This window comes from Mchenga conophoros, linkage group LG5 (genome assembly GCF_057382185.1).
Source record: "Mchenga conophoros isolate Kocher_MC1m ecotype Shallow Benthic linkage group LG5, M_conophoros_male_GT1.1, whole genome shotgun sequence".
Taxonomy (NCBI): Eukaryota; Metazoa; Chordata; class Actinopteri; order Cichliformes; family Cichlidae; genus Mchenga; species Mchenga conophoros.
Window position 1 is genome coordinate 40,230,549 of NC_140530.1, and position 20,592 is coordinate 40,251,140.

A 20,592-nucleotide genomic window follows, 5' to 3' on the forward strand; every position below is an offset into this window, starting at 1 on the left:
AAACGGTCACAGACACGCAGAGGAGGGACGGAGGAGGAAGGACACGGCAAAGAGAGCAGGGAACACTGAGGAGAGGAGGAGGAGGCAGCAAATAGATGAAGGACGGCTCTCTGGCGCTTCGGCCTCCTCCGGGAGCTGACGGCAGCTCCGTGGAGTCATTAAATCCAATCCTCTCTGCCCTCTGAACAATATAACAAAAAACACCCGCTGAGTCTCAAGTACGATGCTGTGAGATGCGTCCCAGTTGGGGTTTATTACTGGGGCGGGTTTTGATAATTAATTTATCGATTGGCTTGAATAACGTGATATCGATTCATTAAAATCCTGAATCGATTTTTTAAATATAAATTTATTTTGCCCAAAACGCCAGAATCTCAGGTTAAACCTCACAAAATTTAAACAACCACCAAAACAGTAAATGAGAGCAGGAACACGATTCTGCACGAAGACATAAACACAAAGGGGGATCTGAGGGGATCTGCGCCATCCCGATGGTCTGTTAGGTCCAAAGACGGTGGTACTGCCTGGGTCTGCCTTGAGCTGATCCCCGGTTGGGCCCTGCTGATTCGACTCCCTGAATGCTGCAGTTTTATCGTGGGGGTGTTGATTCCTGTGCATGAGAGTTTCTATAGAGAGGTGTAAATATGGGCTGTCTGGATACACGAATGTGATGAGGCTGAGAGCCATACAGGGGTAAAGGGGTGGGGGGATGGTGGGAGGGGTTCACATGATGGGTTTTCTGGTTTCCTCACTTTTTTTTTTTTTTTTTTTTGAGTTCTTTGTTTTGTTTTTGTTTGTTTTAAAAAAATTCTGTAATTATCAATGTTGTTATGCTATTATTATTATTATTATTAAAAAGAAAAAATATGTAGTGATCTGAATTATAATATTTGTGACTGTCTGAAGCAAAGTTTCCCAGATTCAAATCGAATCGATTCTAGAAACCAGTGACGATACCCAGTCCTATTTATTACTGGGATTACTGAGTTTTTCTGGGCTCCATCAGCACAGCTACAGATTTGATTTCTTATGACTGAAGGAAACTAAAAAATAAAAAGTGCCGCAGCCGTTTACACGGAGCACAAATATGAATCCAACTAACAATGAAACGAAGCTATTAGGCCTCGAGCTTTAAACCGAGGCAGCCGCCACGAGCGCACAGCAGCTGCATTATGAGCACCACCCAGACCGCCTCCGCCTTTTATACTTGTCCGTTTTTCCACCGAACGACGTCCAAAGATGAGCTCACAGTAAGACAACAATCCAACAGAGTTTCTGTAATGAGTCATAATGAAGAACGAAGGAAAAAGCTCGATGTGGACATCACGCGAGACAGACTCCAAGTATCCAGAGCAGGATGTCGAACTCTTCTTCTGCTGCGGGAAACAAACAGCTCACTTTGGTCTCAGGCCAGACCAGCGAGCGCCGCGTCAGCGTGAAGACGTTCAACGACACGTGTAACCTGTGACGTGCGAGCACGCCTCACTTTGAATGCCTGTTGCCTGTCAGATGATAAGAAACGAGTCAAACTCTCGACTGTCCTGTGATTACCAAACAACCTTTCTGCTCATTTTTGGCAGTAATCTATTTTAAAGTCAACAGTGAAAAAAATGGAATTTTTTATTTTTTTTATTTAAACCTTATAGTACATAGAATAGAAAAGAATAGAATAGAATAGAATAATCCTTTAATTGTCCCACAAGGGGAAGTTTGGTTGTAACAGCAGCCAAAACGACACACATTACCATAACTGTTATTATTATATTACTAAATCACCTGAACGGTGGGTCTTTATCACCAAGAAAAGAAACAGACTCTGAAATAACTTTCAAGAATTGTCCACAGACTGGAGTCTTTGCTGGGCCAATTCTGGCCCCTGGGCCTTATGTTTGACACCCCTGATCTAAAGCAAAAAATGACAAAGATTCAGATCAGCTGGAGAGGAAAAAAAACCCTCAACGGGGGCAGCTGTGCCTCCAACCTGAAACGCTGAGTATCGACCGAGTTCCACCAGAGGGTCGTTTATAGATTAAGTACAACGTGCACTTCTGGCTGAGTCAGGCTCAGGAGGCTCAGGAGAGCAGAAGAAAGGGAGCAGGAGACAGAGACAGCGAGGACAACACTGGGAGAGGTGAAATGATGAACTTACTCTGGAAACTAGCAATGGACAGATCTCCTGAAAGGCATGCAAAGGAGAAGCACAGAGAAGTCAGCGTCCGTGCAGGAGTAAGACTCGGGTGGGACACAAACAGGATTCAGCACCACGGACAGAGCTTCTGTCCCAGTTCATATTCACGACACAGTCACTACCACGCCCTCTGACTTCAGCCACGCCCTCCGACCCATGCCACGCCCTGAGTCTGACCGATTACTCATCTTTAACCTCTGGTGTTTGCACTCTCAGTGTACCACCCTCATCCATCCCTCAGTTTTAGAGACGAGGAGAGGGGTTCGAGCTCTGTGCCTGCGCTCTGTACGCTGACCCAGCAGATCATCAGCAGGAATAACAAACTGGGAAACACGAGCGCCCAAACCTGATGGGAGGCGTAGCGTAGTGTAGTCGGCATGCTGGACGTAGAAGAGGCAGTGGCTCTATCACTCCGTCTCTATTCTGTGTTTATTCTGTCTCTACTGAATCTCTATTCTGTCCTTTGGGAGTGCGCTGAGAAGCTGGAAGGAGCACTCAGAGTGAGGCAGACAGATCCAAGACAGTCAGTGAAGAGGAGGAGGAACTGAGGGAAGCTACGAAGAGGACGAAGATTGGACGGTGCAGATAAAACACCTGTGCAGGTATGGAGACGTCCAGGAGAGAGGCTGGTGTATAACTGACCTAAAGTAATGAATGAATTTCCCCTTTAAAAGAATTTAGTGAGCTACTTTCCTTTTTGCACTGTTGTTATTTGAGTGTGTCGAGCAGTTTTATTGCATTTGGCTTTTATTTTTCCACCCTGAGCTCTTTAAAAACCCACTGAGGAGCGTCACAGAGTCAGTGAGGGGGTGCAGGGCAGGTGTTTTTGGATGCAGACGCTCCCATAAAGCACCGCAGGCCGGGATCAGAGGGCGTGAACGGGCTGCTAAAGTGCCTCCACGTGACAATCCACAGCTCGGCGTGCGAGGACCGAGCAGCGCTTCACTCTGAGAGCAGATGTTTCTGCATGATGTCGACGGCGAGTCGAGGCCGTCTGTGTTTTTCAGCACAAACACTGAAGCGCTGCAGAGCCGCTTCCTAAAATAAAACGTCAGTCTTCATCTCGGCACAAACATCACACACAACTTTGGTGATTCATTTCTGACGTTCACCTCCACAAACGCTGATGATTAAAGCCGTAAATCACAGCGAGCTGCGGCAAAAATAAACTGCAGACGAGGCCGCCGCCTCAATTTATTTATGGAAATTCATGAAAGAGCGAGCACCTGAACCGGGAGCGTGCTGCAAACCAAGAGGAGGAGACGGGAGCTGATGACAGGCATGCACAGACAGAACAGCAAAGAGCACCTACTCTGCAGACTGGGCAGGTTGGCATCCTCGGGTTTGGTTTTCAGCAGATGAGGGAGGCGAGTGTATCTGTAGCCAAAACCACAACCCTGAGGAAGAGAGAGGGATGAAGGTCAGCAGAGCTGCAGGGAGACAGCTTCTCTCAGTCAAACTGCAAAAACACTGGAGCGTCTGGAAGATGATCGCTGAAGCATCAGTGCTGATCATCTTCCAGACGCTGCTTTACTTCTTGCAGCACTAACACTTCATCAGTGCTGATTTCACTGATTAATTAACAATAAACGATCAATAAATGTTTGTGTTAGACAACAAATACTGAGCAAAAGCCCGAACACGTCACTGTATCTTTGTTAAACGGCCGTGATGACCTAAAGAACTGGTTAAACGCAGATTTTCATCTTAAAGAAAGACGCCATGTCTGCTTGTGCTGACCGGCCTCTCTCGACCACTCAGGGCGGTGCATCCGTCAGTCTGTTCAAAGCTTGGCTGTGATTGGTGACAGCCGCTGCTCCACTTTCACCTGAGGCAAGACAGCGTGAACATGTTAACCCTTTGCGAGCTTCATTTCGTGGAGGATTCCTATAGAGACTGAATGTGTTGGTGCATTAGTCTGAACACTGCGGTCTGCTGATCCTCAGTAAACACCTTCAGTTCTTTCAGCTGTTGCCCTTCATACAGGAGCTGCTTCTACTTTTGCTCCAGTCTCACTCCGACTCTCTGGCCTCGAGCTCAACCTCGTCATCCTGTAAAGATACTGTTCTGTTGTCGGCTTCCTGTGAAGCTCTGCTTCTTTTAAATGTGCTGCATGAACAGACTTCACCGTGGCCCAGAGCTGACGGCAGGATCGCAGCACCTGCTCATAACAGCTGAGCAAGTAAAATTGATTTATAGCGCTTTTCACAGATAAAAACCACAAAGTGCTTTAACACACAAGAAATGGAAATATAAAACAACATAAGAGGAAATTAATAAAATGCTTTTCTAAATAAAAATGTCTGCAGCTGTTTTTTAAAACAATGAGTCCGTGCAGCGTAGAGACCGTGGGAGAGACTCCACAGCCGTGGGGCGCTGCCACCAGCGCCTCTGATCTAATGACCGTAAAGCTCGAGAAGATGAGTGCCGTGTCAGCAGGTCTGATAAATATTGGAGACCATGCAGGGCCCTACATGGTCTCCAATATTTATCAGACCTGCTCTAAAGGTTACAGCTAAAATTTTAAAATCAAACCTAAAACTTACAGGCAACCAGTGAAGGGAAGCTAAAACTGGAGTAACACGAGACCTTCTCTTGGAGCCTGTTAACAGTCGCGCTGCAGCCTTCTGCGCCGTCTGAAGACGATTTAAGGCTGATTTGTTAAAACAAGTAAAAGGTTACAGTAGTCTAACCGAGAGGAAGTAAAAGCACGAATAATCACCTCAAGTTCAGGCTTTGACTCCATTAGTCTGAGTTTAGAAACATTCAGTAAATGATAAAAACAGTTTCGGACCGGCTGCTCGAGCGACAGCGAGCTGTCAGACATGGCACCGAGGTTTCTGAGGCTCGATTTTACAGGAGGGTCTAAGAAGCTGATACGCTGAGTTTCTGTCTTATCAGAGTTTAGTTGGAGGGAATTGTCATTTAACCGCTGGTTGATTTCTGTCAACCAATGACTTCAATTAGACAATTTATAAAAGTCAGAAATCCTGAAGGAACAGTACAGTTGGATGTCATCAGCATAGAGATGATAGGAGATATTTTTATAGCGCTTAATAATTTGGCTCGGGGGGAATATATAAAGCAGAACTAGAACTGGACCCAGGACAGGTCCCTGAGGCTCCACGATTCATGAACAGTAAAAGATCTCTCACACAAATATGACATTTTAAAACAACAGCAGTAATCCCAAACAAGTTCTCGAGTCTGTTTATCAGGATGCTGTGATCTACAGCATCAAAAGCAGAGCCGAGATCCAGCAGGACCAGCACTGCGTCCTCTCCAGAGTCTGCTGCCATCAAGACATCAGTGGATACTGTAAGGGAGGCCGTTTCAGTGGGATGCAATTTACAAAAACCAGACTGGAAAGTGTCCATAACTGTTTCCTGGATAAAAATGCAGTTAAGTTGTTCTACTACTACGTTTTCTAAAACCTTCTATATAAAAGGCAGTTTGGATATTGGCCTGTTAGGAGTGTGTGTGTGTGTGTGTGTGTGTGTGTGTGTGTGTGTGTGTGTGTGTGTGTGTGTGTGTGTCTCACCCTCCACAGTCTGACCAGGATCCAGTTGGTCTGGGCCCAGGGTCTCTGCTCGTACGGAGCCAGCAGGTTCTTCATCATGGCCACTCGCCTGGAATCAGACAGGTGAGCATCAACACGTCACGTCACTTCCTGTCAGCTCCGACACATAAACATCATTTCAGTGGGAGCAGCTGTTTCCATGACAGCTGAACAGCTGCTCTGATGCTGCTAACGTCACCGCAGACGTTGAGTGAGCAGAGCTCTGGCTCGGCTCGCACATCAGGCTCGATTACAGCAGCTAAAAAGGCACAAACAATAAAAACAATGCACCCACTTCTCACCCAGCTGTCAGAGTGCGAGCGTGCTACACGTGGAGAGGACTAACACACAGCCCGAGGGCGTGGACCGAGGGAGGAAGCGGCGGCGGCGGCACGCATCGTGCAACTTCCCTGTGAGCAGACAGAGCTGAGGGACGTTTAATCCTGACTGATGCTCAGAAACGATGCCGTGTGTCGTTTAGTGTAAGGAGACAAACTAGGCCGCTCATCACGAGCTGCACGCCGGACACACGTTGATCCATCAGCTGTGGCGAGCTGACACCACATGACATCAATCCCTTCAGGAGCTCCGTTTGTGAGCGCAGCTGTTATTCACATCAGACTGCCCGCCGTCTCTGCCGACGCCCCGCTGCTGGTCCCGCCCTGATGTTTGAACCCTGCCGGCAGGTTTCAGGGTCAGAGGTCAGATGAAAACAGCTCTCAGAGTGGGTGTAGTGCATGGATCCAACTACACCACCCCACAAACTCCAGCATGTTACAGAGGGCACAGCGTGGCTTTATTAAACCCTCTAACAGCCTTAAATGCTGCCAGCCAATAAGAATCCACCATTAGCAGATTTAGACTTTCTATTTTAAATGCGTCTCATCGCAAAGACTCGAGCGCTGCGTCCGAATTCACACAGGAGGGGAGCCGCTGGTATTTAATGTGGCATGCTGATTGGTCGGTTCAAAGACAACTGGAGCCACGGGATTGGACCGCTGCAGGACATGAGCTCACGGCCGCCCCTCTCGGTGGAGCAGCGGTTAGCGCCATCGGCTCACAGCAGGAAGCGTCTCCCCAAGGTCGCAGGTTTCCTCCCACACGCCAAGCACGCGCTCGTTAGCTTAACTGACTGCAGGTGAGAGAGTGAGTGGCGAGTGTGCGTCACCCGCGATGGACTGGCCACCTGTCCAGGTGGGATAGGCGAGTAAGTGTTTACTGATCACTGAAGAGCAGCAGCTCAGTCACCCTGAAGGTTTTTCTGGAAAACAATCAAACCAGACTCACTGCTCCTCCGGGATCCTCTCCACAGCCCTGAGGGATTGTGGGTAACAGACGTAGCTGGCCAGCGCCTGCATCAGAGAGTCTTTGATATCTGTGGAGAGAGAGCAGATCAGAGATTCAAATACAGCTGGAAAAATAAACATTGCAGCAGGAAAACAGCTTTACTGCGCGTGTGCAGCAGCGCCCCCTGCTGTTTGCTTCCAGGTCGGTCTCACACACACGATCAGTTACACCTTTCTAATGACACACTGTTATCAGCAGGCTCTCACTTTCCCATCCTCTACCCTTCCTCCTCCTCATCTTCAGTCTCCTCATTAAAAATGGCAGTGAGGCGCGTCTAAGCCATTACATCCACTCAGTCTCCTCCGCTGTCCTCCAGCAGGACTTCATAATTAACAGGTCCCGCCTCGCCGTTTGGACCAGACCGCTCGAGGCCGGATTTCCCCGCACGGCGTTTTATCTCAGATGATGGATGGAACTGCTGAGCTCATCATTTCTGCTGCGAGGCGTCCCGCGGTCCTCGGGGGATTCGGTTCATTAGTTATGGTGGGCTCCAGTGCTCGCCCTCCGTCTCCTCGTAGATGCACGTTCGGTATGAATGTGAAGCTGCTACGTCACCTCGTTCAAGTTATCACATTCACACATCCCCGGGCGGGCGGTGTCGACGCCATCCATCAGCCGTTTCCAGGCGACGGGTCACAAACCGAGGCTAAATGTTCCGTCCTCAGCCTGGATCCAGATCAGCTCTCTGGATTACACCAAGAGGATCAGGAACCTTTGACTGTGGGTGGGACCCATGTGACCTGCTCACACGACACCCTCCTACAGTTCTGGCCAACATGCAAACATCTCCACCCCTGTAAGGTGGTCATTCATAGACAAGAGATAGTGAGGGGCTCAGAGGAGAGCCGCTGCTCCTCTATATGGAAGGGAGGCAGTGGAGGAGGTTCAGCATCTGACCAGGAGGCCCAGCACACACAGCTGGAGATTACAGAACCCACAGAACAGCTGGAGGAGGTGGAGGTCCAGGAGTGGGTGGGTGGAGTAAGTGTTGACCACCCAGCAGGGGGCGCTGCTGCACAGAGGGGCTAGCTTCCTCTGACTGGAGCTGATCTGCACTAAAAGACAAACACGGGTAGAGCAGGGCGATATGGCCAAAAATATTTATCACGATATATATTTGAAAATTTGCGATAACGATATAACTGACGATATAATTGATGCGAGACAAAATACAACTCCACAACATTACTCGCGCAAAAAGACAACCTTCCATTTATTTTCACTTAAACAAGAAGCTGGTTTTTATGTACATTAAAGCTTTATAAAAATGTAACAGTGCAAATGCAAATTCCTTGCTGAAAGTTTAACCAAAAGGCATTTCCAGTAGAAATGGGCTGACATATCCTGAGCATAACCATGTATAATATCCACTGAAGTTAAAAAGAGGTGCTTTGCAACATTAAACTGCAGTGTGCAGTACGCATTTTTCGGACCATAAGGTGCACGGGATTATAAGGCACATTAAGCAAAACAAAGCAGTCAGATAAATCAAACTTTATTAAACTCATTCTTCTTCCACTTCTGTACCATTGATTCATTAATGTTGAATTCTCTGGCAGCTGCTCTATTCCCATGTTGTTGCAGTATATTAATGACTAACCTCGTATTGTGGATGGATTATCTCAGTTGTTCTCCTGACTGAAGTTTGGTCCGTTTACAGCATCCTGCCATGCGATTGCATTTGTTTCTAACCATGAAGAACCTTCACGTTAACTTTTATAAGTGGAAAAGTGTTAGTGTTCGTCCTCCAGCTTCACTGTTTATGTTATGCTAACATAGCTGTGTCGCTAGCGATCACGTAGCACATCATTATATACCAGCTAGCCCAACTTCAGTAACCCTACAAACGTCACTGCTGTTTAGTTTCCTGTCTTCATTTATGTTGGAAGTGACAGCAGAGCTGTACGTTTGAATTTTTTCAGAAATCTCTCAGTCAGAACATGCTATATCATGCTTAGGTAACTAGCGAAACTAGCGAGCTAACTTCCGCTAGCTTCCTGCTAACTTCTAACTCCGTTAAATGTAATAACTTTTGTTTTCATGGATGCCTGGAAGTTAAACTTCATAGTTACACCTGGTAAAGCAGCAATGCTGATTGTTTTATTAAAGATGAAAGAATTTAGACAGTTTTTAACTCTAAGTGATGCTGCAGTGTTGTTTGACCTGAAGAGGGGGGTTTAGGACCCAGATTACTCCCAGATTTAAGAGCATCTTAGTCCGACAAATATGACAATAACGACGGCCGCTTGCATGTTCTGCAAAGAAATGTGCTTTGTCGTGTATCTGACGGACAAACACCAAACCAGTTCCACATCACTGAAGTTGCACCATTTTTACAAACCAGTTCTGGTTCATCTGTTTCACTCAACAATCGGCCATGTGCGTATGAAAACAAAGACACTGCGCATGCGCGTTTTACTCGTATTCTATCGCGATATTTCATTTTCCTATCGTTGCCTAACATTATACCGGTATTACCGTGAACGGTATAATATGGCCCAGCCCTAAACACGAGTACAGAGAAGGACAGGCAGACCGGGGACAGATTAAAGGAAAAGCCGTCCTAAAGGGTCAGGTGTGTGCTCCACCTGAGAGTGCTGCACAGACCCACACCACCCTGTGGGTGGAGACACCAGCAACATGCAGTGAAGCTAAGCTTGTTACAACTGGCCTCACTTTATAGAAATAAGGTTTTATTCTAAACAGTCTTAGTAAGAACTGAAGAGGTCAAGAAGGAGAGCGCCCTCCAGGCCAGTGGAGGCGTGTCTTTAATTAGAAATGAAGCTTAGTGTCCCGCTCTGCACTGCGAGGGCAGCAGGACCGCAGAGAGTCGGACACATGAATAAAAGTGATCTCAGAAGAGGAGACTGCCGATTCCAGCTGCTCTTTACTCAACTAGAATCAAAGGTGGACCTGTTCTGGCTCGCTATGATTGGATGAAAACTGTGAGGCGTGACCCATTTTTATGAAGTGGTGCCAAGGTCAGGGTTTTCCTTTAATCTGTCACATCTTTATTGAAAATCTCCCCGAGACAGAAAAACGTTGTGTGTGTGTGTGTGTGTGTGTGTGTGTGTGTGTGTGTGTGTGTGTGTGTGTGTGTGTGTGTGTGTGTGTGTGTTACCTGTCCCAACGATGCGTGGATCTGCAAAGTGCTTCGCGAGGATGGCAGCGAGCTGAGTCAGAGTTTCCTCGTAGCCTGAGGGAGAAAGATAAAATAAAGTGCGTGTGTCTGTGTGTGTGTGTCTGTGTGTGTCTGTGCGTGTGTCTGTGTGTAAAAAGTCTGCTTGTGCTTGTTTGTGATGAGCAGCAGAGTCTGTAGTTATAATGATTATAAACGGCGTCAAACACACATTCAGGCCTGTGAGGCTCATTTAGACCATTGGCTCTCAAACTGGGGTTCACGGACCCCCAGGGGTCTGCAAGCCACAGATTGGAGGTCCACGAAAACTCGTAGTGGCTCGTAAATACACGTGCATCATCCGGGGTCGAGCTAATTACTACAAATATTAATAAAATAATAGTAAAAGTCCGTCCACTTCATCAAGTAACGCAAACGTCAAACCAGCTAAAATGAGACCGTATGACCTCAGTGACCTCGAGTCGGCTTTATCGAGGATGGAAGTGTCTTCAAGTACTAACAAATGAATCGATGAAGCATCTCATCACAAAGCCCATTTCATCTGCTACTACTGCTGCTAAAGAAGCTTTGCCCTCTTCTTTCACAGATGATGGTGTCATTGCGCGTGAATGGCCACATGGTGTGCCCATCAAAATCAAAATACTGCGCCGCCCTGTCTGCATGGGTTCCCAGTAGGGCTGAAGGTCCGGCTCCCACATACCGGCGGCCCGTTAACGACTGACAGATGAAATCATCTCGTACGGTTGACACGCCTGCTCTAGAGTTCAGGAAACGCCCTGCTGAGGTCAGAGGAGAAGGGCAGACTGCTTCAAGCTGACAGGAAGTCAAAAGAAATAACAGCTAATCGATAACCAATAAAATAACAACTCGTTATAACCAAGGTGCGCAGAAGAACAGCAGCAGATCACGCCGTCTCACTCCTGAAGCTAAGAACAGAAAAAACAAACCGACCAATCTGGACGTCTCCTTACGTCTGCTGCGACGTGGTCGGCTCAGAGGTGGGGAGAACACAACCAGCCCGCCTGTGTGAGCGGTGCAGGCTGTGGAGGTGCGATGCTGTGGGGAGACTTTCAGCGCAAGCATCGTTTAAACACACAAACACGAGACGGGAAACAAAAACCCGACGTCACAGAAACGGCGTTAACCTAAAACAGGATCAAACACTGAAGCACAGCTGGACCACGACTCGCGCAGGTGCACCTGCAGACACCTTCGACAGGTGAGGTGGAAAAGGGAACGCTCGCTTGGCTTCACAGCAAAGACTAATACAAAAAAATAAATCTTCCAACTGTCTTCCATAACAACCCTGATGAAGCGCGCCCCGCCCGTTCAACGACCTGCCTCAGGTCAAACATCACCTGCAGGCTGGGTGGGCTGATGGTTCGCAGTGCTTACCGGGCAGCTCGTCCATGCCGTTAGCCGGGCTGAAGTAGTTCTTCAGGGCGCTGTACGCGTTCATGGCGACGTTGAGGTAGAACTCTGATGTGAAGGCGAACAGAGAGCCGGTGTTGTCGGCGTGCTCGATGGTGCGGATGCAGACACACAGCAGCCAGTAGATGTCCAGCATCTTCTCCTGGAGACAGCAGCAGCAGACAGCTCAGAAACAACACAAAATCCACCATTTAATGCGGATGCACAGCGGGCGGAGCGGCCTGCTCACCTTGGAGTAGATGGTGGCGTTGATCCAGGCCAGCCTCCTGCTCAGGTGGTTCAGCTTCTCCGCAAAAACCTTCTGGCTCTTCTGGAGCTCCTCCAGGATGTCGGCCCTCTGAAACAGACACGCGATCATTAAGCAGCCGAGCGTCCGTGCCGCGTTCGGTTACTCCGTTATTCCCTGGACCGCAGGAGCGGAGACGCTCCCAGGTGATGTGAGCAGGTACGTGTGCCTCTGATCTGACATGATGTGCACGCTGCAGGTTTCTGGTTCCCTGCAGTTAACGAGGACATACACGGCCTGACTGAGGCCCTCGCCGATCGCAGGATGCATCGCTCCTGATGGGGGCGCTCCTCCGACTCTTCCCGTCTGCCTTCAGAGAGCGAGTTTACTCCGCGGCACTAATGAGAGGAGCTTCTGCATCACGACGGGCTGACAGCAGCGCGGCCAATTACCTCGAGAAGAGCTCCGACAAACAAAGAGCAGTGCGTCAGATTTATTAATGAGGACGGACCAACAGCGGCGTTTAAACGAGGGTTTCTAGATTCAGTGGGAAACCAGAGGAGGCCTGTGACCTGAATAAAGCCTGAGCATGAGTCTCACTTCAACACATTTGAGTTTAATAACTACAGCGAACATCAATAAAGAAATCCTGCAGAGAGAACGACATGAAAACACGAAGCGTGGCAGAAAATGAGGGCCTGTTGGTGGGAATGCGTCGCCCCAGTGAGGGGTGGAGGGGCGCGTTAACCGAGCCATCCCCCCTTTCACTGAGAGATGCTCTTTTGTTCTATCGTTCGTGTCGTTGGACGTGATCCAATCAGAAGTGATCTCATGTCAGACAGAGAGCAGACACACGGACACCTGCTGTCGAGGAAAATCAGAGGCTCTGTAAACCATGAATCCAAAGCTAAGCAGTCGTTTTTGTTAGCCTGCAACAAAGGTCTTTCTCCCACAGGGGGCGCCACAGCCAATCATCTGCCTCCGTCTCCCAGCATCCATGAACCTCCTGAGCTCCTCTCTCCCACTGCAGTGATAATCTGTCTAAAGCTGTCTGACTCGGTCAATCAGCCAATCAGGTCCCACTGCTGACCCCACCCACCTCACCAATCTGAGCCTTGGTCTGAGTGACCTGAGTGATGAGGGTCACTCAGACCAAGCACTGCTTCTAAAACTCGCCCTGATGTCCAGCTGAGGCGGCGGTGGCACTCACTCTGGCGGGGCAGCGGGCGATCTTCTCCTCCGTATCCTTCAGCGCCACGGCGTACTCATGGACGTCGTCCGACACCACCACCATCTGAGAGGAGAGACACATGTTAGCACGCTGCTGAGAAAAACACTGGAGGCACGAGCGATCTAATTGGCTGATTGTCACAGCGACCATGAAAACTCGTCATTAGAGTCTGACCACGCAGCAGCTACGTGATGGAAACGCACACGTTACAGACTCAGAGGCGCTTTTAAATGAGACAGGGGTCAGAGGTCGCACAGCGTTAGTGTGGGGAGGATGAGCCAATCGCAGAGTAGAAAAAACCTTCAGGCTCAGCGAGGCGCCCGTGTTTGACCAGAGGACTCGGAGTGCTTCGCTTTAATGCGCACAGACACGTTATTCAGACACCTCGAATAAAAACGTAAAAATAAAACCAGACACACAAATCACAGCGCTCTGAGCACAGCTGCTTCGGGTCAACCCACCCGAGAGAAAGGTGGATGCAGCTAAAGGTCAGGACCGCCCACAGATACTTCAGCAAGTTTTAAATATAGAAGTTTAAAACAAGAAGGGATTGTTAACAGTGATGTGACCAACTGGAGCGTGATGAGCACCAAACCAAAGGATGAACTCACTGTGGGAGTTTTTCCACCTGCAGACAAAACCAGCTGCAGAGAAAGTCACAGGAATAAAATATGCAGCATTAACCTTTACAGCAGAGTTCCACAGGGTTCAGTGCTAGGACCAATTCTGTTTACATTATACATGCTTCCCTTAGGCAGCATCATTAGAAGACATAGCATACATTTACACTGCTATGCAGATGACACCCAGCTCTATCTGTCCATGAAGCCAGATAACACACACCAATGAGTTAAACTGCAGGAATGTCTTAAAGACATAAAGACCTGGATGGCCGCTAACTTTCTGCTTCTTAGTTCAGATCAAACTGAGGTTATTGTACTCGGCCCTGAAAATCTTAGAAATATGGTATCTAACCAGATTCTTCCTCTGGATGGCATTACCTTGGCCTCCAGTAACGCTGTGAGGAACCTTGGAGTAATTTTTGACCAGGACATGTCCTTCAACGCACATATTAAACAAATATGTAAGACTGCTTTCTTCCATTTGCGCAACATCTCTAAAATTAGAAATATCCTGTCTCAGAGTGACGCTGAAAAACTAGTTCATGCATTTATTACTTCCAGGCTGGACGACTGTAATTCATTATTATCAGGAAGTCCAAAAAACTCCCTGAAAAGCCTTCAGCTGATCCAAAATGCTGCAGCAAGAGTCCTGACAGGGACTAGAAAGAGAGCAGATTTCTCCTGTTTTGGCTTCCTGTTAAATCCAGAATTCAAAATCCTGCTCCTCACATACAAGGTCTTAAATAATCAGGCCCCATCTTATCTTAATGACCTTGTAGTACCATATCACCCTATTAGAGCACTTCGCTCTCGCTCTGCAGGCCTACTTGTTGTTCCTAGAGTATTTAAAAGTAGAATGGGAGGCAGAGCCTTCAGTTTTCAGGCCCCTCTTCTGTGGAACCAGCTTCCAGTTTGGATTCAGGAGACAGACACTATCTCTACTTTCAAGATTAGGCTTCAAACTTTCCTTTAAAGCATATAGTTAGGGCTGCAACGGTTCATCGTGTGTTTCGAATAATTCGATTAGAAAAAATTCTAGACACATTCTTTGCTTCAGCACTTCGTTTAAGGCACGGCCATGACGTGCTCGCTGGTCTTCATCGCAGACACCACAGACGTGCGCACACACACGCACACACACACGCACACACACGCACACGCACACACACACACACACACACACACTCACCTTCCCCAGCTGCTGATGGACACTCAGGTTGTACATCATCACGATCCCATCCACGATCTCCAGCAGCGACTTGTCTGCAATTTGTTGATCGGGCTCCTCGAGCGGTCGCCCCAGCAACAGGCCGTCGTTGCCATGACTTCCCTCGACTTCAGGTTGCAGAGAAACAGGAAATGGTTAAAAAAGGCAAGAGATTTTTACAGCTGTGGCACTTCCACCCAAAGACTCAGGCGATGATGATAACTGGCTCCACGCCAACTTCACGCTGTGTCTAACCGGCCAATCAGGCACGAGCGCCTCATTTGACTAATGAAGGAAACAACCAGAGACCAACTTAGTCTGGGCCAACAGTGAAAAATAATGATGTGAAATCAACAGGACACCTGACACACCCCAACAGGAAGTGACCCAATTAAAGCTCCCAGCACACGAATACCTCGTAAAGCTGAACACGCCGGGCTGAAAGCACGTGGTATGAAACACACTGGTGGACATCGCGAGGGATCGATCCACCTCCATCCACGCTCTGTCCCACCATCCAGAACCAGAACGCAGGAACCAATCACTTCTTCTCAAACGTCTCCAACACTGTCACTGACAAAGTACTTCCTGATATTTTACCTGGCAGATTCCTCTGCTGCTTTGTTTCCTGCCATCACCATGCTTACTCTGATTACTCTGATTACTGTGCTGGGTGCAGAAAGGAGAGCGTGGCTGAACATTTATCACTACCTTCGATTGGAGGATGAAGTGGAACAACACGCAGACTCCAACTGAAAGATGGAAGCGCAGACGTTTTCCTGCAGCGATCACGGCTCGGGCCCTTCTCTCACTTTGCTCGTCTCCTGCACGCCGGTGTCATTGCACCACAAATGCAAAAACTGAGCGAGAGGGGCTGCTGGTGTGTGTGTGTGTGTGTGTGTGTGTGTGTGTGTGTGTGTGTGTGTGTGTGTGTGTGTGTGTGTGTGTGTGTGTGTGTGTGTGATAGCAAACACTGAAATTATTTCTTTGCACGCAGGAATGAATTTTCTTCGCTCAAAAGAAATTTCTCCTCAAAATGCAACACTTGCACCTGCAAACCTTTTTACGTGCGCTCAGAATAGTGGCACAAAAATGACGCCATACATCCACAGAGGAAGTGACTCGCTCGTCACGTTGACGCCTAGGTGAACCTCACACAATTAAATTCTGATTCTCACTTACTAAAAGCTCCACGCAAAGCGAGCAAATGCGGAAGTGATCCCCTGTGTGGCTGTTCATCACGCCTGTAAAAGCAAACTTCCTGACAAATCACTGACCTCCTGCTGCCAGCAGGGGGCGCCACGCACTGCCACATAGACCTGCTTCGTATTTTCAAACGCAGGAGAAGCTCTGAGCAAACGGGGCTGATGCCCGTGAGTTCCGTAGCAGGAGCGAGTTGTACTCACTGTCCTCCTCGGTGCGCTGCTCCACGGCGAGCGTTCGGACCTTCACCTTCTCCGGCTGACTCAGGGGTCGCCTGGGGGTCATCAGGCTGACGGCGGCCGTGCTCAAGAAGCGGTTGGCCCGACCCAAAGTGGGAGAACTCAACCAGCTGGGCCTCGCCAGAGCTCCGCCCATCGCCACGGCCCCGGGCAGCCTCTGTGGTCAGACGGAAAAAAAAAAAAAAAGTGATGTCAGAGGATCAGGAGGTCAGAGGTCACAGCTGTCTGCACAGATGTTTGGTCACACATTTAGAAACTATGGATATTAAACATCAGTGAGGATAATTTTTTAAAGCTTGTTCTTTAAAAAACGAGTGGATACGTTTTACCTCACTTCCTGTCTAACCCACAGTTTCAGCTAGGGCAGCCAATCGGGGGAGGGGCTTAAAGCAGTACGGATTAAAACCACGATCAGTGAACGGGAACAATGAAGACAAATGGAAGCAGCCTGAGAGAAACATGGACGAGGCTCTCCGTCAGACGCAGCCAGCTGTGCTTCACATCTGCAGCTGCCACGCCTCTGCACGCCCTGCAGAGCCACCCGTCAGCTGGTTCTGGTCTCGCCACGCCAACATTTTGCAGCATGTCGTCTTCAGAGCAGCTCAGCCCACAGAAACAGGTGCGGGCGCAGGCTTAGACAAAGCGGGCGTGCCGTCACCGGCGCCGTTAGATCGGCTCTCCAACTCAGAGCGTGCACGCCATAAAAATGTTTCATGGTTTTTAATGGCGGCAGAACGTGTTGAATCCATCGCCGTGCACTCGCTCTTCATAACGTTTACATGTTCCATCGTTTTATTTCAATATCTGGAAGTACTCATGTGTACTTTTACACATACTGTTTACTCGGTGACACACAAACAAATGACATCACCACATCACCTGAGCAGCTCCGCTCTCGTCGTCCTCGTCCAGGTCGTCCATGGACGTGGCCTGGATCTCCGCGGGGTCGATGATGATGTTTGCTTTACTCGCCAAATCGTCTGAAAAAGAGAAAACAGGCACATTTGTCATGTTGTAGTTCTTCACTCATGAAAACAAACCCATCAGCTGAGTTTCATCAAGCTGTCTGCAGAAAAACGCCAACATCAGACGAGCACAGCTCTCACAGCGGCATTTTATATTCACTCAGACCCCAAAACACCATCAGAAAAGTTCAAAACCACAGAAATACGTTTAAAAACAAACTGCAACCCTACATTAAAACTGAGCTTAGCCGTCCAGGCCAGCTCGCACCGGCTTTCTACGAACGTTCTGACCGCTGACGAGGTCAAACCGTCGAGCCGTGCCGGGCGCGTCAGGAGGAGACGGCCTCAGACTGATCGGAGACCAGCGTGTGAGCGTTAGCCAATGAGCATCAGCCTGACAGGAAGCTGGCAGTAACGAAGAAACTGTCACTGGTACTGAGAGTGAAGGAGGGCGGGTGTTAAAAGTCTGAGCTGACTGGTTGGCCCGTGCAGGAAGTTCCCGACCAATCTGCAGAGGACTTCCTCGACTAAACCTTCAGGAACACACGCTCAAAGTCAAACGTCCAAAATACAAATGGCTGTAAGTTGTTCGGGCTCCTCTTCATCACGAGCGACTGTAGGAAGAAGCAGCGTGCCCGCCTTTGAGAGGAAATGGAAGCGAGCGGGCCGCCGGAGCGGATAACTGATGGCAGTTGTGCAGCGCTGCCAGTCAGCACAACGGAGTGAATCAATCCACATTACACACCTGCTGATGGCGGCCTCATTTCTCCCCACGGAAACATCATTCAGACGCTTGCTCTTGATACTGAGGCGAAGCCCGCTGGCTCAGGACCATCGGCGCTCACCGCTAACCCCGTCACGCCTCTTGTATTTCATATCTGTGAGTCTGAGGCCTCGCCATCGTCAGTCAGTGTACGGGGGGTACAGACATCAAACACACCTGACAGGATCTCAAACGGTTCTTTTGGGTGATGGTTGGTGTATTTACCTCCTCACGCCAACCCCGCCCCCCAGCGGCTTTCAACCTGATGGGGGGCAAACTGGTCAAACTGGTTACGTTAGAGGTTTCTATCCAACATGGAGCACTTGCTCCCTCTGGTGGAGACAGCTGTGATGACCAACTTCAGATTTGATCCAGTTATTAACGCGGGCGCGCTTGCCTGCTTCCAGCTCCCTGTCCTTCATCTTGGATGAGTTAACAATAATCCCCGTTTATGTGACACCTCTGTGCACCCTGCTTTAGCTCCTCCCCCTCTGAGCACCTTTGCTCCTGATTGGCTGCTCCTCACAAACTGAGTTCAAGATTCCTACGCAGGCACAGCTCGTCATTAGACAGACGTGACAGGAAATCAATGAAGGAGATCTTGAGAAAAGATTCACGCTCGCACACGTCACCAAAGCAGCGACAGCTCGTCCAATCACGTTGTCCTGGGGCACTTCTGACTCTCCCAGCCGCCAATCAGCTGATCAGACACTGAGGGGGTCGGTGTGAAGTGACTCCTGCATGTCCCAGCGCTCTGGGCTCAGAGTCATTACCAAACACCTAAACTGACAACAGACACAGGAGCATGCTGGACAGGGCCACGCCCCCCACGAGCACGCCTCCCAGGGCCACGCCCACCAGGAGCACACCTTACCTTTCAGGGTTTTCTTCAGGTGGGACAGCAGCCCGCCCAGCCTCTGCAGGTCGAAGTAGTCCACCTTCCCGTTATAGAACAACTGAGGAGGGACGTAGGCCTCTGTGAGGGGTACAGAAGCACATCACTGAGGGAAGACGCACACACGCACGGGCGCACACACACACACGCACACACGCACGGGCGCACACACGCACACGCACACACGCTCGTGTGTGCGTGTGCGTGTGTGCGCCCGTGCGAGACCTGCAGTGGAGCAGAAGCTTCCACTGCAGGTCTCACTCATGAGTCTTGAAATTACCTGTATGCATATTCCACCAACGGCAAGGTAATTTCAAGACTCATGAGTGAGACCTGCAGTGGAAGCTTCTGCTCCACTGCAGGTCTCACACACACACACACACACACACACACACTCGCGCGCGCGCACACACACACTCGCACGCACACACACTCGCGCGCGCACACACACACACTCGCACGCACACACACTCGCGCGCGCACACACACTCGCACACACACACACGCACGCACACACACACGCACGCGCACTCGCACTCGCACGCACTCGCACTCGCACGCACTCGCACTCGCACGCACACACACTCGCACGCACACACACTCGCACGCACACACACTCGCACACACACTGTGTGGCTCAGTGTGTCGTACCGTCGCTGCTCACGCTGCTCGGACTCTTGCGGTGTCCTTCGTCCCAGCAGCCTCTGACCGCTGTGATGAGGCGGTGCAGGAAACACACCATGTACTCAGGCGGACACAGAGCCGTGGGGTGCTGCTCAAACACACAGAGTGCACGCATGTGCAAACACACACGTGAGGCTTTACCCGTGATTAGAGCGCACTGATAAAAACACGTCTCCATGAAATCAAACCTGTGGTTTCAGTTTGTCTGCGTCGCTCACAGACAGGAACAAACTGACCTGTGGAAACACTGACATGACGTGAGAGGGTGGCGTTCCTCGCTGCTCCTTACCCCTCTGTTGCTGGCGTTTTCCTGGAGGAACTTCCTGAACTTGTTGAGGAAAATGTAGCGCGATGCTTCTCCCTGAAAGAGGAGCAGAGCTCAGTTTTTCTCTTCACTGCAGTTTGAAACAGGAGAAGCGATTGCTGCAGTCCAACCCTCAGTCTGATCAGACCGAGTGTTACTCGGGGAGGACGCCAACGTTCACGTCAGGCCGAAGCATCCGAGGACGACACGGAGAGTAAAAACTGAGAACAGGCAGACCCTGGATCTGTTTTTGGATAAACGGGGAATACTGCACGATCATCCGTTTGGTCTCTGAGCAGGATAGGAATAAAAGCTGCTGTTAGACACACAGACCTTAAAGTTCTTTAGTGCGTCAGAGTCGTGGTTTCAAAGTGCAGCGATCCAACTCGCACCGAGGGAAACCGCGGATCAGTGAGTTTGACGGGTTCGCTGCTAAAACCTAAAAAGGCTCTCGTGTCTGTGACTGAAAAGACTTTCTTTAAATCACCATCAAGAAAAAACTAAAAATGGGTCTATGATACAACGTGTTTCCTGATGATCTTACAGTTACAGGAACGAAAGAGCAGCGGGGTGAATAGCACGGTTGGT

General features: G+C 49.4%; 1 protein-coding gene across 1 annotated transcript in view; it reads right to left on the reverse strand.

Annotated features, from left to right (window-relative positions):
- rnf123 (ring finger protein 123) overlaps positions 1 to 20,592 on the reverse strand; it is a 107,149-nt gene that overhangs the window by 71,581 nt on the left and 14,976 nt on the right. The window contains exons 18-30 of the mRNA XM_085275351.1: positions 19,990 to 20,061; positions 19,668 to 19,788; positions 18,996 to 19,097; positions 17,273 to 17,373; positions 16,358 to 16,550; positions 14,934 to 15,079; positions 13,101 to 13,184; positions 11,894 to 12,001; positions 11,629 to 11,806; positions 10,216 to 10,290; positions 7,035 to 7,122; positions 5,730 to 5,817; positions 3,501 to 3,585 (exon numbers count right to left, since the gene is read on the reverse strand). Coding sequence (XP_085131477.1) covers positions 3,501 to 3,585; positions 5,730 to 5,817; positions 7,035 to 7,122; positions 10,216 to 10,290; positions 11,629 to 11,806; positions 11,894 to 12,001; positions 13,101 to 13,184; positions 14,934 to 15,079; positions 16,358 to 16,550; positions 17,273 to 17,373; positions 18,996 to 19,097; positions 19,668 to 19,788; positions 19,990 to 20,061 — 1,441 coding nt within the window. The remainder of the gene's footprint in view (positions 1 to 3,500; positions 3,586 to 5,729; positions 5,818 to 7,034; positions 7,123 to 10,215; positions 10,291 to 11,628; positions 11,807 to 11,893; positions 12,002 to 13,100; positions 13,185 to 14,933; positions 15,080 to 16,357; positions 16,551 to 17,272; positions 17,374 to 18,995; positions 19,098 to 19,667; positions 19,789 to 19,989; positions 20,062 to 20,592) is intronic.